Source organism: Diabrotica virgifera, chromosome 8 (assembly GCF_917563875.1).
Source record: "Diabrotica virgifera virgifera chromosome 8, PGI_DIABVI_V3a".
NCBI classification, from domain to species: Eukaryota; Metazoa; Arthropoda; class Insecta; order Coleoptera; family Chrysomelidae; genus Diabrotica; species Diabrotica virgifera.
Genome location: NC_065450.1, coordinates 70,895,227 through 70,911,935, shown reverse-complemented (window position 1 = coordinate 70,911,935; position 16,709 = coordinate 70,895,227). Strand labels below are relative to the sequence as shown.

The 16,709-nt window shown below is 34.3% G+C and overlaps 1 protein-coding gene across 2 annotated transcripts in view; it reads right to left on the bottom strand.

The window, feature by feature from the left end:
- The window catches only part of LOC114340314 (kinesin-like protein KIF12), a 139,664-nt gene that overhangs the window by 70,601 nt on the left and 52,354 nt on the right, over window positions 1-16,709 (bottom strand). For both annotated transcript variants that reach the window (XM_050658316.1, XM_050658317.1), the window contains exons 3-5: window positions 8,760-8,855; window positions 5,863-5,941; window positions 1,511-1,729 (exon numbers count right to left, since the gene is read on the bottom strand). In XM_050658316.1, coding sequence (XP_050514273.1) covers window positions 1,511-1,729; window positions 5,863-5,941; window positions 8,760-8,855 — 394 coding nt within the window. The remainder of the gene's footprint in view (window positions 1-1,510; window positions 1,730-5,862; window positions 5,942-8,759; window positions 8,856-16,709) is intronic.

Here is a 16,709-nt window from a genome sequence, read left to right as displayed (position 1 = left end):
ATAAGAGACACATCGATCTGACCGTTCAAAAATTATGACGAATAAAAATTTCTGTCAAAATGCGAAACTCGCTCTGTATATTATTAAACAATGGGAGCAGACACTTTTTAATGGTCATTTGTTATTCCCCATAGGGGCCTATATACGAGGTAGGAGTATGTACAGTTCCTCATTACTCACCCTGTATATGGATTGTAGAAGAAATAAATATTGTTGGTTTTAAAACTCAAGAAGTCAAATAAAAAAAAATTCGACATTTAAGAAATTAAACATTAGACAAGAAATGAAACAATCAATGAATCGAAGAAATCGGGAGCAGTGAGATTTGGTTTAATCCATTGTCTATAGTCCAAAGACGCTTATCTCCTTCTCATAATATATCCGTCAGTATTTGTATAAGCAGTGGTATAAGCCGTTTGATATAATATTTTTAATGTTAGCTTCACGATCCATAAGTACACTACTCCTTGTTTTTGTGAATCGAAACTGAACTGACTCGCATCCAAATTCAAAAATTGCCAAATACGTATAAACCATCTCTCGCCCTCACCACTGTCTCGATCTAGTAACAGTTTACTGTCTCGCCACTGTACTCGTTACGTGTAATCAAGCCATAAGTATTCAAACGATTTCACTTGTTTTATTCCTCCTTGTTTAAATTCATGTCCCAATTATTTAAAGATTTGTTCCATAGTTTGACCTCTCTTTGGATCCCTGCCTCTGTCGATACTAGTATAGCTACACAGCGTGACTACCCTATAAGGGTTGCCATCTAAGATTATTCACAGACTTATCTTATACTACTATTAGAATACTAAATGCATATAAATACCAAATATCATTTTTTAAATATCGAAAAAGTCGAGCAGGATCCTACATATCTGGTCACCAATTTAAATAGCCAATGGGACCACTCAACAGAAATTAAACAGCGAATAATAAAAGCAAAAGCAGCATTCGTTAGAATGAGACCCATTTCAACAGTCGAGACATATCATTAAAATCACAATACCGTTTCTTGAAATGCTACATATTCGCAGTTCTGCTCTACGGAATGGAAGCGTGGATACTATCTGTTGCATCTATGAATCGGCTCAAAACTTTCGAAAGGTAGTGTTATAGGCGCATCTTACATATATCCTGGGTTGACCGCATTACTAATGTGGAAGTCCTGCGTAGAATGGGGAAAGAGTGTGAAATTCTCATGACCATCAAAACTAAAAAATTAGAATATCTAAGACATGTAATGAGAAATCAAGAACGGTACGGGATTCTCTAACTGATTCTCCAAGTTAGGATAAATGGTAAAAGAAGACCGGGAAGGAGATGTATTTCCTGGCTTGAAAATTTACGAAAGTGGTATAACACGACTTCACTGAACTGTTCTACGCTGCGGTAAACAAAGTCAAGATAGCCATGAAGATCGCCAACATCTGGAACGGATAGGCACTTTAAGAAGAAGAAATATCATTTACCATAATCTTATATTCGTTTTTCAAATAATACTTACAAGTCCTGGCGGTCCTGTAAGCGTATGCGTTTTTCCGCTACCAGTCTGGCCATAACAAAAACACGTACACCTAAAACCCTCTAGGGCCATTTCTATAAGTCTCTTCATACCAGAATATTGAAGTACATCTTCTTGCGTTGCCGCAGGCTCGAAAACCACATTAAAAGAAAAAAGTTTTGGTTTTTGACCACCACTTGGACCTCCAGGTATACCGTCCACCTGTAATTAAAATAGCTATAAATATAATATAATTTTGCTGCAATTTTTTGCAGATCCTTGTAAATACATACAGTGCGCTGGAATAAGTCTTACCCCCCCCCCTTATTAACTTATTTATTTTCAGCACATACGCAAAACGCTCGAACAGGTTGATTTTTAAAATAATCATAATATATTATAGCAAAAATGTTTCGAACTTTACGCGATCCCTCTTCAGGTGACAGGCATAACTTTGACTTTTTTAAATTTGAAAGTACATCATGTGACAACTCATTTAAAAGCTTTGAAATGCCGATTACAAAAATGTTTAATACCTTACTCCTATTTGAGAGCATAGGCGCAAAATTTCGGTTGAATTCTTTTTAAACGCATTAATTTTTTTCGAATTTTGAGAAAACTAATAAGTATTTTTGAAAAATTTAAACGCAAAATGAAAGATTACATTATTGCGGACGGCTAAAAGTTCTTAGACTAAACAAAAAGTTTCTTTTGAATGATATATTTAAAATTAAAAATCGGACTAAATTTTCTCTTTTTTTTTCACCCCTGTGACTTATTAAAATAAACATTATTGAGGTTCTCAGGGACTCTCGACCCTCGATAATACAGTAATATTTCATCCTGCGTTTAAAATTTTCAAAAAAACTTATTGGTTTTCTCAGGATTGGAAAAAAATGAATGCGTTAAAGTGTTATACATTTTTGTAATCAGTATTTTAAAAGCTTTTAAATGAGGTATCACATGATGTACTTTCTCATTTAAAAAAATCAAAGTTACGCCTGTCACCTGAAGAGGTATCGCGTAAAGTTCGAAACATTGATACTATAATATACTATGGTTATTTTAAAAATCGACCTGTCCGAGCGTTTTGCTTATGTGCTGAAAATAAATAAGTTAATATGGGGGGGGGGGGAGTAACATTTATTCCAGCGCACTGTATAATATAATGTTATTGAACTCCTAAGTGGAGCGCATAGAGCTTCAGTGCAAACGCGCCATCGGGTTCTATTTGCGCTAAGGCATTCACCTCATTCCAAGACTTTCCTTGATCTCTGATCTCGTCCATGATGGATCTTCTCCAAGTTTGTGCTGGGATTTGTGCTCTTTTGTTATTCCTTGAGGATTCCACTCTAGGGCAGTATTTGCAATTCTGTAACTACTTTTTCGGAGTGTGTGGCCGATCCAACCCCACTTTCTGGACTTTATTTCATTTTTTACCCTCTTTTGTTGGGTCAGGTGTAGAAGATCTTCGTGTCTGATGATGTTTGGCCAAAAAATACGGACTATTCTTCGTAGACATTTGTTAACAACGACCTGCAATTTGTTTGTAAGGGTTTTTGTCACTTTCCAGGTTTCATATCCATAGAGTAGAACAGACATGACATTTGTAGAACAGACCTCCAAACAGGGTTGAGCGTGCTGAATGCTTGTTGAACTTTTGGTATCCTCATGCGAATATCGTCTTCTGTACATTTTCAATCTGCATGTTGTCGATACTAAATAGCGTGTTATTGTTATACAGTCGAACCCGCTTATTAGAATACCGGTTATAAGAATATCCCGGTTTAAGGAATAGAAATTTGAGGTCCCGAAACGTTTCTGTTAGCCACTTATGATCGGTTAGTAGAATATCCCGGTTATAGGAATATTTTTCCTTGGCACGAAGGCTATTCCAATAAGCGGGTTCGACTGTAGCATGGACTTGGTTTTACTCATATTGATTTTCAAAGCTATTTTATTGGCTTCAGTGGAAAGTGTTTCCAATTGGTCGGCCACATCTTGGAAACTTTGTCCTAACAAGCAGATATCGTCTGCATATTCTAGATCGCTTAGGCGTGTGGTTAAAATCCATTGTATCCCTTTTGTGTCTGAGTCTAGGTTGGAGAGAACAGAGTCTATAGATATGTTAAAAAGAAACGGAGAAAGCACGCATTCCTGCCTGACTCCAGTAAGTACGTCAATTTCGTCACTGTTGAACCCATTGTGTGTCACGCTGCATGTCGCCGCAGTGTACATTGACTTTATAATGGAAATTATTTTATGAGAAATGTTTCTTATAGCTCTAAAATTTTCCATATAAAAGCATGAGATAGGCTGTCAAAGGCACGTTCGAAATCAACAAAAACCATGTAGTATAGAGGTGTGTTCAATTCAACCGATTGTTCCATTATTACCCTCACTGGTCTATGCAGGAGGATTCTGGTCTAAAACTTGCTTGATTTGCTCGAAATTTAACCTTGTTTGTCAATCTTTTATGAATGATGGTCTTGAAAATTTTATTTATGTCGGTAAGCAATTTATTCGTCCCCAATTTTTGCACATTGTGAGATTGCCCTTTTTGGAAGCTTAATAAGGTTATATTTTTTCTAGCCCGCTGGAATGCGGTTTGTTTCCCACACCTCTCGGTTAGATGCGGGTCAGTTTTAAGTAATTCGGCAGAAATGTTATCGATTCCCGGGGACCAGTTATTTCTCAGAGATTTGATAGCTGTTATTTTCTCCGTTTTGGAAAGGGACTCGCAAGATATATGCGTCTATATTCTGCGGGTTTTTAACAATTTCATCTGCGTTGTCTCTGGGCGTGCCTAGCATCTCCTCTGCTCTTTTCATTTCGCATATCCTTGTCCATGTGGACAATACATCTAAATTACGTACAGTTGTTTACAGTATTGTTCATTTCTTCGGAAAAAACTCAGTCAAACTGGAAAAATGTTTGTTTTGTCTGATGAAAATCGGTCCGGGTTAGCCGGACTTCCAGGTTATCGGGGGCCGACTTATCAGGGTTCCACTGTATTGCTATTTTTAAACAATAAACATTACATTTTCAATTTCTAGGTAGTCAAATGTGTAAAATTGAAAAACGAAACTTTTACCCTATATAATCTTTTTGTAGGAGCAATATAATATGCAAGGAAAGCTACAATATTTTAGTAATTTATTCAAACAAAATCATCATATGCATCAATCAATGCATCAATAATGGTATGGAACTGAATACAAGTAGGTGTCATGTCGAACTAATAACCCTTTTCCAAAGATCTTGGAATATGGCTAGATACCTCACTAACTTTTTATGAACACTTTAAAACCATCATTAACAAATCTTTGAGGCTTCTTGGATATATCAAACGAGTTACTTCTGATTTTACGTCCATCCAACCATTAAAGATTATATATTGTTCGTTGGTTAGATCTCATCTGGAATATTGCTCTTCGGAGTGGTCTCCCTATTATCAGTTGTATAGTGATAAAATTGAGAATGTGCAACATAAATTCCTTAGACATGTTGCGTTTAAACTGGGCCAGTATATGCATTATGACGATATTTTACAGATGCGAAATATTACTACATTAAAAAGCCGTCGATTACATCACGACTTAATTCTATTATTTAAGCTGGTTAACTCACAAATCGACTGCCCAGATATGTTAGCCAAAATTAATTTCGCAGTTCCCAACCGCCAGACAAGACAATTGGTTTCATTTTCTGTACCAATGCATAGAACAAATTATGCTCATTATTCGTTCTTATCTCGAAACCAAAGAATTGCAAAACAATTTCAGGAACTCGACTTTTCCTGCAGCTTAAATAGATTCAAGGCCGTATTGTCAAATATCACTTGACGACGATTATTATCAGTTATTATCAGATGTAGGTACCTACTTTTTATGTTTATTATTTATATTATTTGTCTGTGTACTTTCATGTTTAATTGTCTTGTAATTTTTAGCTTATAAATGTTTTATTTTGTTTTAAACCTTTACATGTTAATTGTATTTTTTTAAATTATCGTACTTGTTTTAAAATTGTATTTATTTTGTAAAATGGGTTCGCCCGTAAATAAATAAATAAAAAATAAAAAAAATTGTTTTACGTACTATAATCCTAATATTATAATTAAAATCCATTTTCTATTTATATTTTTAATCGAACTGTGGTTATTGTGTGTGAGATGTACATTTTATCTATAACAACTGGTGCAGTCCGTATCGTAATTCATACTTTGAACACTTATAGCTAATTACACAACGTCAAACAGGAAAAAAACTGAAAGTTATATCAGTTTTAATAATGAAAATAATTACGTTTGGTTTCAAATTGTTACAAAATATATAAAAAATGTACCTACTTACCAAAACTTGTCCATTTCCTGGAAATTGGATAACGGATTCTTCCCCAGTTTTGATCTCTTTATTACAAAGTGGACGTACTCTGAAAGTTAAAAAATTGTAAAAATTTGATAAAATTAAAATTGTTCATAATATTTCAATACGATAATATTTATCTACAACTATAAATATTTTTATCAAATTAAATGTTTGCTATATTAATTAATTAAATAAATATGTTTTTTAAATAAATATCTTATTGTAAATTTAACATAACATAACATAATATATGAGTAATGTACGCAAAGAGTAAATACAAATTATAAAAAGAAACGTCAAAATTCATCAATATGACGGAGATATGTATTTTTTATAGCTATTAGAGTTAAACATGTCATCCTCACAAGTTTATGATTGTGAAAACTAGCAGGATGTCTCCGCCTGTCAAAATGTTCAATGTGTTTTAAATGCATTCATTTTTTTCGAATCCTGAGAAAGCTAATAAGTAATTTTTAATAAATTTAAATGCAGAATGCAAGTATTCATTATTACCGAAAAGTCCCTGAAAACTTCTATAATGTTTATTTTAATCAGTTACAGAGGTGAAAAAGAAAAGAAAATTTAGTGTGATTTTTAATTTCAAATATCTCATTCAAAAGAAACTTTTTGTTTATTCTGAGGGAATTTGGGCCCTCGGTAATAATGTAGTCTTTCATTCTGCCTTCAAATTTTTCAAAAATATTAGTTTTCTCGGGATTCGAAAAAAATGAATACATTTAAAACACAGTGAACATGTTCACATGCGACATTTTGCGCCTATACCCTTAAGTTTATTCAATAGCAAACTTTAATATATGAAAAAATGTTTGTCCGACAAATATTTTGGGCATTTTAAAGTCCGACACGTAGAACATGTCAAAAGACAGGAATTATGTTGGTGATAAGTAGCAGCATGATTTTTGCATGAGAGTTTAATGAAAGGGTTACACATCAATTGGAAGTTCTGTCCGACAAAATACATGGGACATTTTCGTAGTCTGACGTTCGAAACCTGTAACCTGTTCCACAATTAAAACTTGCCATGTTCCAGTGTTCCCGTACATCAAAGTTTGTCCGACTAGACACCGTTAAGCTATTAACAAATTTTCAGCTTGCTATTAATAAACTTTTTTTTTGAACGCGTAATCCAGGCTTATCTGGATTAAAGTAAAAATATTAATTATAAATAAAATAATCCATAAACCAAATGGTGAATGGGCTCGTTCCAACAAAGAAAAAGCGGACGTCTTTGCTGAACATCTTACTAGTGTATTTCAAACCGAGCCACCAGACCCTGATGAAGAAGTGGAAGAACTAATTAGTGCAATATGTCAAATGTCCCTTCCAATCAAAAGTTTTACTCCTATAGAAGTCAAGAAAGAAATAACCAAACGCAACTCACGAATGGCTCCAGGTTATGACTTAATCTCGGCACAAGTACTAAAACAACTTCCTCGTAAGGCCATTATTATGCTAACAGTAATATTTAATCGCATGCTAAGCTTATCATACTTTCCAAAAATATGGAAATTTGCAGAAGTTATAATGAGACTTAAGTCAGGCAAAGCGCCCAATGAAGTAACATCTCATCGAGCCATCAGCCTACTCCCAATCGTTAGCAAAGTTTTTGAAAGATTGCTACTACAAAGAATATACGTCGATAATGAATTCCTAACATTAATACCAGAACATTAGTTTGGTTTTTGGCAAAATCACTCTACTACACGACAAGTCCATCGAATAGTAAGTAGAATATCAAAAACTCTCAAAGAAAGGAAATACTGCAACGCTGTGTTCCTAGATATCTCACAAGCGTTTGACAAAGTTTGGCACAGAGGTTTGCTTTACAAAGTAAAATTAGCACTATCTAGTAACTATTTCCTCCTAATCAAATCCTACTTATCAAATAGATATTTCTCTATAAAATTCAAAGACCAACAATCCAGCCTCTGTCCTATTAACTCCGGAGTTTCGCAAGGTAGTGTTCTCGGGCCGCTGCTTTTCTCCCTCTACATAGCCGATATACCAGAGTCTCATAATACTACGATCGCTTCTTTTGCTGATGACGTAGCAATACTAGCTGTAAATGAAGATCCCATACAAGCCTCACAAGACCTGCAACACCATCTGGACATACTCAGTGAATGGTACACAAAATGGCGAACAAAAGTAAATAAAACAAAATCATCTCAAATAACGTTTACCAACCGCCACAACACCAACAAGTAACGCCAACAAGTAACCAACAGTAACAGACGCTAAATACCTTGGCCTCCATCTTGACCAACGTCTTACTTGGAAGAAACATATCCAGACCAAAAGAAGACAGCTAGACTTGAAATTCCGGCAAATGTATTGGCTCCTTGGGCGCAGATGAAAACTCAACATCCAAAACAAAATTCTTCTGTACAAAGTAATACTTAAACCTATTTGGTACTACGGACTACACCTCTGGGGCTGTGCAAAGTCAACGTCAACATCACTGAATATCATCCAAAGATTTCAGTCTAAAGTTCTAAGATCAATAGTGGATGCACCATGGTATGTAACTAATCAAACACTTCACGAAGACTTAAATATACCTTTCATCAGAGAAGAAATCCATCGAGCCACAGAGTCACAAAACCAGCGTACCATTCACCATGAAAATGAGTTAGTAAGGGAATTATTCCATAATAACCCTGCCACAAGGAGACTGGATAGAACCCGGCCACAGGACCTATTTTAAAACTTAAACATAAATAGAATGAGACATAATTGGAAGTCTCTTCTTCATGCCCAAAAACATGCAACAAATTTACTTAATACTCTTTTAATGATGTAGATAGTAAATAAACATAATTACATAAAAAAATAAATAAATAAAATAATTATTTACCTACCTAACAACGACATTAATGTTATCTTCAATGTCGCTGTACTTGGTAATTATCCTTTGAAAGTTGTTGTCTTCGTCTAGCCTTTCTATACTCCCAGTTCTGAAACGAAAAAAATCAATTTTCTTTTAATGAAAACTAAAAATCAATAAAGAGATATTGTATGCATAGAGACCTGTAATTTAAACTTAATTTAGGTATGAATTAAGAAGTTTATAAATAAAACCAAGTTGTCTGGTGGATATATAATTAAATAGTTGTCAAAGACGAAACTTCCATAAAAAGAGTGAAAAATGTAATTAACGAGTAGAGAAGGAGAAGGCCTTTGTGTAATTGTCAATTAATGTTGTAATATTATTTACCAGTTTGTCGATTTTTTAACAATGAATATAATCGGAATGGAGGTTTTTATGGCCAGTCAGAATTAACTGTTTTTGGGTTTGGAACATGTAGGTTTTTTGTTAAATGTAGGTTGGTAGTTAGTGTAGGTTGGCTATTGTGTAATTGAGGCGCTCAGAGCAACAGTGGCCTAACCTCAAAAACGAAGTTTTGAGATAAATGCAATCTTTGCATTCGCATTTTCATTGTACTTGTGGGATCGCGCTACAAATTACGTAGCGCCATTTAGGCAAATATAGAGGTAGGTTTTGTAGACTTTTATTGATATATTAATCTAAAAATGCTCAATTTCTGGCTTAGGCCACTGTTGCTCTGAGCGCCTCAATTATGAGTTATGTCATATGTATGTTTGGAGGTGAGATATTGACAAATGCAGATAAAAATGTAGCACGTTGTTTCTATTAAAACGAAGTTATCCACCAATAACGAGTTTATGCAAGTCATTAAGTCAGCGACAACCCAACACAGATATTTAGTTGCTATGATCCTCAGTGAAAAAGTAACGAGATCAGTAACAGGCTTCGTTCCGATGTCCGAAAGAATTATAATGTTGCAGTTATTGGCAACCCATGGAAAAATGAACCTAATCCAGATTTATGCGCCAACTGCTGAGAAAAATGAAGAAGAAATAGAAAACTTTTATAGCGAACTTCAAAAAACATTACATCTCACAGCATCTAGAGACATAACAGTGATCATGGGTGATTTCAATGCAAAAATTGACGAAGGAAAATTCTACCCTAATGTAGGACCATATGGGCTTGGCGAGAGAAACGACAGAGGGGATCGCCTAATAGAATTTTGCCAGGAGCATAATGTTATAGCCGCAAATACATTCTTTAAATATTAGAGCCAAGTAAGAACGTACTTACAACAACCAAATTTAAGAAATAAGAATGGATGACGGAGGAAATTCTAGAGTTGATGAATGAAGGAATAAAAAACAAAACCATCAATAAGTCCCGCTATAAACAGCTTCCAAACCAAATAAGAAGAAAAATTAGGGAGGCTAAAGAAACCTACTTCTCTGAAAAATGTAAAGAAATAGAAGAACTGCAAAACAGATACGACAACTTCAACCTGCATAAAAAAGTCAAAGGACTAGCCGGAGTAGGAAATAGAAGAACCTCAAATATATTGATCGACAAAAATGGAAATATTATAATGGAGACAGAACGAAAACTATGACGATGGAAAGAGTACATCGAGGAAATATTTCATGACCAGAGATAAGCTAGTATATTCGTAGATAGCCAAACCGGAGATGTGGGCCCAGAGATAACCAAATCAGAAGTTAGTCAGGCAATAGACTCTATGGAAACCAATAAATCTGCTGGTCCAGATGAATTACCTAGCGATCTGATAAAGTTGGTCAACGAAAAAAACCTGGACATAATAGTAGAACTGTTCAACGCTATCTATACTACGGGAATCATCCCTAGAGAAATGTTGACATCAGCATTTGTGTGTTTGCCAAAGAAAGTTAATGCCAAAGAATGCAGTGACTACCGAACCATAAGCTTAATGTCACATACCTTGAAAATTCTACTGAAAATTATCCACGCCAGAATACACTCTAAACTGGAGCTGGTTATTAGTGACACTCAATACGGGTTCCGCAATGGTATGGGTACCAAAGAGGCATTATTCTCCTTCAACGTGCTGACACAGAGATGTTTGGATGTTAACCGTCCTCTTTACGTCTGTTTTATAGACTACAATAAAGCGTTTGATAAAGTAAAACATGATCGACTCATGCAAATTCTGAAAACTAAAAACCTAGATGAAAGAGATTTAAGACTAAAAACACACCTCTATTATAATCAGCGAGCAATAGTAAGAATTGAAAAAGAAACATCTGAAGAAATGGAAATAAAGATAGGAGTCCGACAAGGCTGCATACTATCACCTTTATTATTTAACGCTTATTCTGAAAAGGTAATGCGAGAAACTCTGAAAGATGAAACAGTCGGCATAAGAGTAAATGGAGTCTTAGTTAACAACATCAGACATGCAGATGATACAGTAATAATACCCGATAGTTTACAAGACCTGCAAAGACTCATGAGTAAAATAGTAAGGTGTAGTAGGGAGTACGGACTGTCACTCAATATCAAAAAGACGAAGTTTATGAAAATTAGTAAAAACAACCATAATGATTAATGATATAATACTAACGAAATCTTGATAGTAGAGGAGGGCCAGCAGATCGAAAAAGTAAATAAGTTTTCAATTTAAAAATCTTTTAGTAATATTGTTAATATTTTCAATATTAATAATATTTGCTATTAGGATTGAAAACTACTTCATCTTTTAAAAAAGTACACTTACCTAGGAACACATAACAGAAAATAATGACTACACTGCAGAAATCAAAGACAGAATCGAAAAAGAACGTTCTAATTTTATGAAAATGAAAAAGGTCCTATGTAGCAAATATTTAACATTAGCTCTTAAAGTACGCCTAACAAAATGTTACGTATACAGTGTACTATACTATGGAGTGGAATCATGGAGATGATTCCAATGATAAATTATGCAAGGGAAGATACAAGTGAAGAGAAACCCAGGACGACGCAAAATATCCTGGCTAAGAAATTTGAGAGAGTGGTTCGGTTGCAGCTCATTAGAATTGTTCAGAAGTGCGGCTAATAAAGTTAAAATAGCGATGATGATTTCCAACCTCCGATAGGGGAAGGAACCTGAAGAAGAAGGAATCATGGACGTTAAATGTAGAGACAATGAGACGACTTAACGCCTTTGAAATGTGGACCTATAGAAGAATTATGAGGGTTTCCTGGGTAGATAGAGTTACGAACAACGAAGTACTAAGAAGAATAGGTAAAGAGAAGGAAGTAGAATTTACAATTAAAAAAAGAAAACTACAGTATCTCGGACATGTGATACGGGGCGAGAAGTATGGCATCCTGCGACTCATAATGCAAGGAAAGATAGATGGCAGAAGTAGCATCGGAAGAAGACGGATTTCATGGCTGAAGAACCTGCGAGAATGGTTTGGATGCAGCTCAAAACAACTATTTAGAGCTACTGCCTCAAAAATTAAAATAGCTATGATGATTGCCAACCTCCGTAGCGGAGAAGGCACCTGAAGAAGAAGAAGAAGTAAGTCATTTCTAAACTAAATGTTTAACAGGTTATGGGCCCAGAAGGCGCCTTGATAAATTTTGTTTCTTCTGAGTCCTCTGTCGTCGATTTTTGGGCATAGGTGTCTCCCAACTCCTTCCATCAATCTCTTTCCTGAGCAATATCTGGCCATCACATCTGTGGTCTTCCACTTGGTCGTCGACCTTTGTAAGGTCTCCAATATTGTATTGTATTTCAATGTTGATGTTTTTATCTAGAAATGTGGCCTGCGACGCTTCATTTGAGTTTGGCAAGTTTTTTTGTGATATCCTCGACTTTTGTTTTTGATCTTATCCATTAATCCCTCTTTTTATCTGACAGTCATATACCTAACATTGCCCTTTCCCTAACTATTTTTGTTGTGGCTAGTTTGTTCATATTAGCCTTTTTTAGGGTCCATGTTTGACATCCATATGTCATGATAGGAAGGATGCATTGGTTGTCATCCTATCCTATGCCGAAGCTAGCCTCTTCTATTGGTTGGTAATTATTGTCCATTTTGTAAGTCAACCAGTTGTTATAAATTCTAATAAAAAATTTGTGCACTTGTCTCAACAACAATATAGGTCTATAATTAGATCAAATGTGTCCCCTTTTTTGTGTAGGAGTATAACTACATTCTACTTGCAGTCTTTATAGGTCTGGATCCCCCGTATGAAAAAAAAGTTGATTAATAGCAAGCTGAAAATTTGTTAATAGCTTAAGGGTGTCTAGTCGGACAAACTTTGATATATGGGAACACTGGAACAGGGGAAGTTTTAAATGTGGAACAGGTTAAAAATTTGGAACGGTCAGACCACGAAAACGGCACAAGTATTTTGTCCGACAGAACAGACTTAAACTCTCCGAACAGAGATTAAACTCTCATGCAAAAATCAGACTGCCATTTGTCACCAAATGGGCGTTTTAATAAGTGGAACATGTGGAATATGTCAAATGACAGGAATTATGACAGGTGATAAATAGCAGTCTGATTTTTGCATGAGAGTTTAATCTCTGTTCGGAGAGTTTAAGTCTGTTCTGTCGGACAAAATAAATGTGCCGTTTTCGTGGTCTGACCGTTCCAAATTTTTAACCTGTTCCACAATTAAAACTGCCCCTGTTCCAGTGTTCCCATATATCAAAGTTTATCCGACTAGACATCCTTAAGCTATTAACAAATTTTCGGCTTGCTATTAATCAACTTTTTTTTCATACGCGGGATCCAGACCTATTAGAGATTTTGCTATTGTGGGACATCTACATACAATAGGCTCTGTTAGTATTGGGGTTGTTGTGTTACTTATTTTCAAAAACTCAGCAAATATACTATCGTTTTCTGAAGCTTTATAAAGTTCTTTGAAAGCTCTTTCTATGTCTATATTCAGTGCCGGATTAACCATTAGGCGGACTAGGCGGACGCCTAGGGCCCGGGCACTTGATGGGGCCCGCATCCCACACAAATGCATTAATTAATATTGAATTATTTAAGCAGTAATTTAAAAAAAAAATTAATTGTTAAAAAAATCGAATAGGGCTAACTGAGACAAAAAAAAAAGAGAATGGTTAATTTATGATTTCCAAACTCAGTTTTTTGCTTCTTCTGTCAAATATCAGGAAAATACAACCGACTTCAAGACAAATTAAGCAGTTATCTTCAAAGGCATTTTTATATTCCATGTTCTAATCATTCCCTCAATTTGGTTATCAATTTTGCAAGCAAATTTTGCTTAGAAGCTGGTAATTATTTTGGTATGGTACGTTTTTTTTTCAATTTCTACCCACCGATGGGCCTTATAGTCCATTCACTCACGGTAAAATATTGCAAAACCTCCGGATTTTAAAGAACCTTTGGATTTGAAACAAAAGCTTGGATTGACATGAAATTTGGTATAAGCATAGCTAACATGTCAAAGAAAAAAGTGATATTGTGCCAATGTGTATTTTTACTCTGAAGGTTGAGTCCACCCCTTCTCGGGAATGAAAAATATGCCGTCATTCTACCGTCATATACTAATTCTAAGCAACTGTTATTGAATAGAGTTTTTTCATCAAGTCAATACATTTAGAGTTATTTGCAAGTGTTATGTTATTTGCAAATGTGTGTTTTTGCTCTACGGTTGAGTCCACCCCTTCTCGGGGGTGAAAAAATATACCGTCAAAATACGGAAGTGGATAAACTGACTAATTCTAAGCAACTTTTGTTCAATAGAGTTTTTTCATCAAGTCAATACATTTCGAGTTATTTGCAAGTGATTATCTTCATTTTTCAACAAAGAATAACACGTTTTTAGACGGTTTTTCGCAAATAACTCAAAAAGTAAGTATTTTATCGAAAAATATTCTTAACAAAAATATAGCTTTAAAAAATGGAAAAAATGGTCTATGTGTGCAGTCTGTAGACCCAGTAGACGCAGAGTTGTAGCTAATGAAAAGTAGGTTCTTATTCGTCAAATTATAAATTGAATATTTCTACGTGAAATAATCAAAAAATTAAGCACTTTTCATGGAAAATTTATCATAACTTGTTTAAATGTTTAAAAACGCATTATTCTTTTTTTTTTTTAATTTCTAACATAAAAAGTAAGCAACATACGCTCAGAATAAAGTTGATCCCATTTTTTGGGTAAAAAAAACTGGTGAAAATAACCCCCTAATTAGCATTCCAAATGAAATTAAAATTAATCCTTACCGCTTCACAAGCTACTGTACTTTTATGTATTGTTTATATGCTCTGTGAGTTTTATGGGTATAAAGTGCTTATTTATAAAAGGGTTGTAGTAGAAAGGGCTTGAACAAGTCACTAATGACGAGTGTATGCAATTTTTTTTATTTGGCTAAATGCCTCGACAACTAATGGCCATTGGCATGGTACAGTGGATTGTTCCAATCAGGTACCTAGTGTTATGGGTAGTGTGTGTGTTGAGTAAATGTTTTGTTACTTAGCAAAGTCGTCATTGTTTTTGCAAAGAGACGCTAATTGTATGCGAACGTCTGCGGTCCCTCCGGTGAGTACCGATCCCACAAGAATAGAAACTATTTTCATTTACTAATTTTTAATAAATGAAAAATTCTCTAACCATGGTATGCAAATTTTGACCAGTCATATCTTAACCAATTTTTATCTTCCAAAAAAGCAAAAATCTGAAATACATATTTAGAAAAGCAGAACCGACATTTTTTTACTCTTTAAGATTTTTGGTACCACCAATAATTTTTAAGTTATTTTGAAAAAAACAGACATTTTTTTCAAAATTTCAAAAAATTTGTTTTACTTTAAATTCCAATGTTTTAAAATATAAGCACTGTGAACCAGTGAAATTTACAGATCATATAAACATTATACTTTCAAGATTTTTCAACATTTTTATAAATTTTCAAGATTTTTTGCCAAAAAAGGAATCAACATTATTTTAAGCTTTACTCAAAAAACTTTCTTTAAACTTGTTTAAAAAAAACAAAAATAAAACTTTTTTAGCACTTTAAAAAAGTTGCGATGATTTTTCACCGAAAAGTGCTTCATTTTTTGGTTATTTACGTTGAAATATTTGATTTGGAATTTGTCGAATAAGAATGTCTTTTTCATTAGCTCCAGTTCTGCTTATACTGGGTCTATATATGTATTATACTTATATTATACTTCATACATACACCATTTTTTTAAATTTTGTATACGCTATATTTTTTCTTAGAATATTTTTTCGATAAGATACTTAATTTTGGAGTTATTTGCGAAAAACCGTCTAAAACCGCGTTTTTTTATTGAAAAATGAACATATTCACTCGCAAATAACTCAAAAGTATTGATTTAGTGAAAAAACTCGATTGAACAAAAGTTACTTATAATTAATCAGTTTATCCATTTCCGCACTTATTTTGAATGTTTATTTTTTCACCCCCGAAGAGGTGGCACTCATACCCAAGGCAAAATCACATATAGATACAATATCCCTTTTTTTCTTTGGAATATTAGCCATGGACCATTAATGAAAAGTTGTTGCGAAATGTAAAAAAAAGAAAAATTATGTTTTTTACAGTGTCGTAATTTATTTTTAAAGTAACTACTTCACAAAACAACATAAATATCTGTAATTTTGTTTTAAGTAAATGGTCGCTATAAAGGGGTCTACTTCTTATGGCCGCCTAGGGCCCCATGATGCCTTAAACCGTCACTGTCTATATTTGGTATTACCTCGGATCTAACGTTATTGATCTTTCTTTTAATGCTGCTTTTAACTATAGGAACATGAACTATAGAAACTTAAACACTGATATGCGATACCGCAAGAACACTTTACGTCAACGTAGCTCAAAGAGTAAACCATACTAAAACTGCAGCAGTTGGAAGTAGGTACAATTACACACCACTTTTGGTGGTGTTTTAGGAATCTTTTATAAAACACGTTTTACAACAAATATATATTTTCGGTGCGG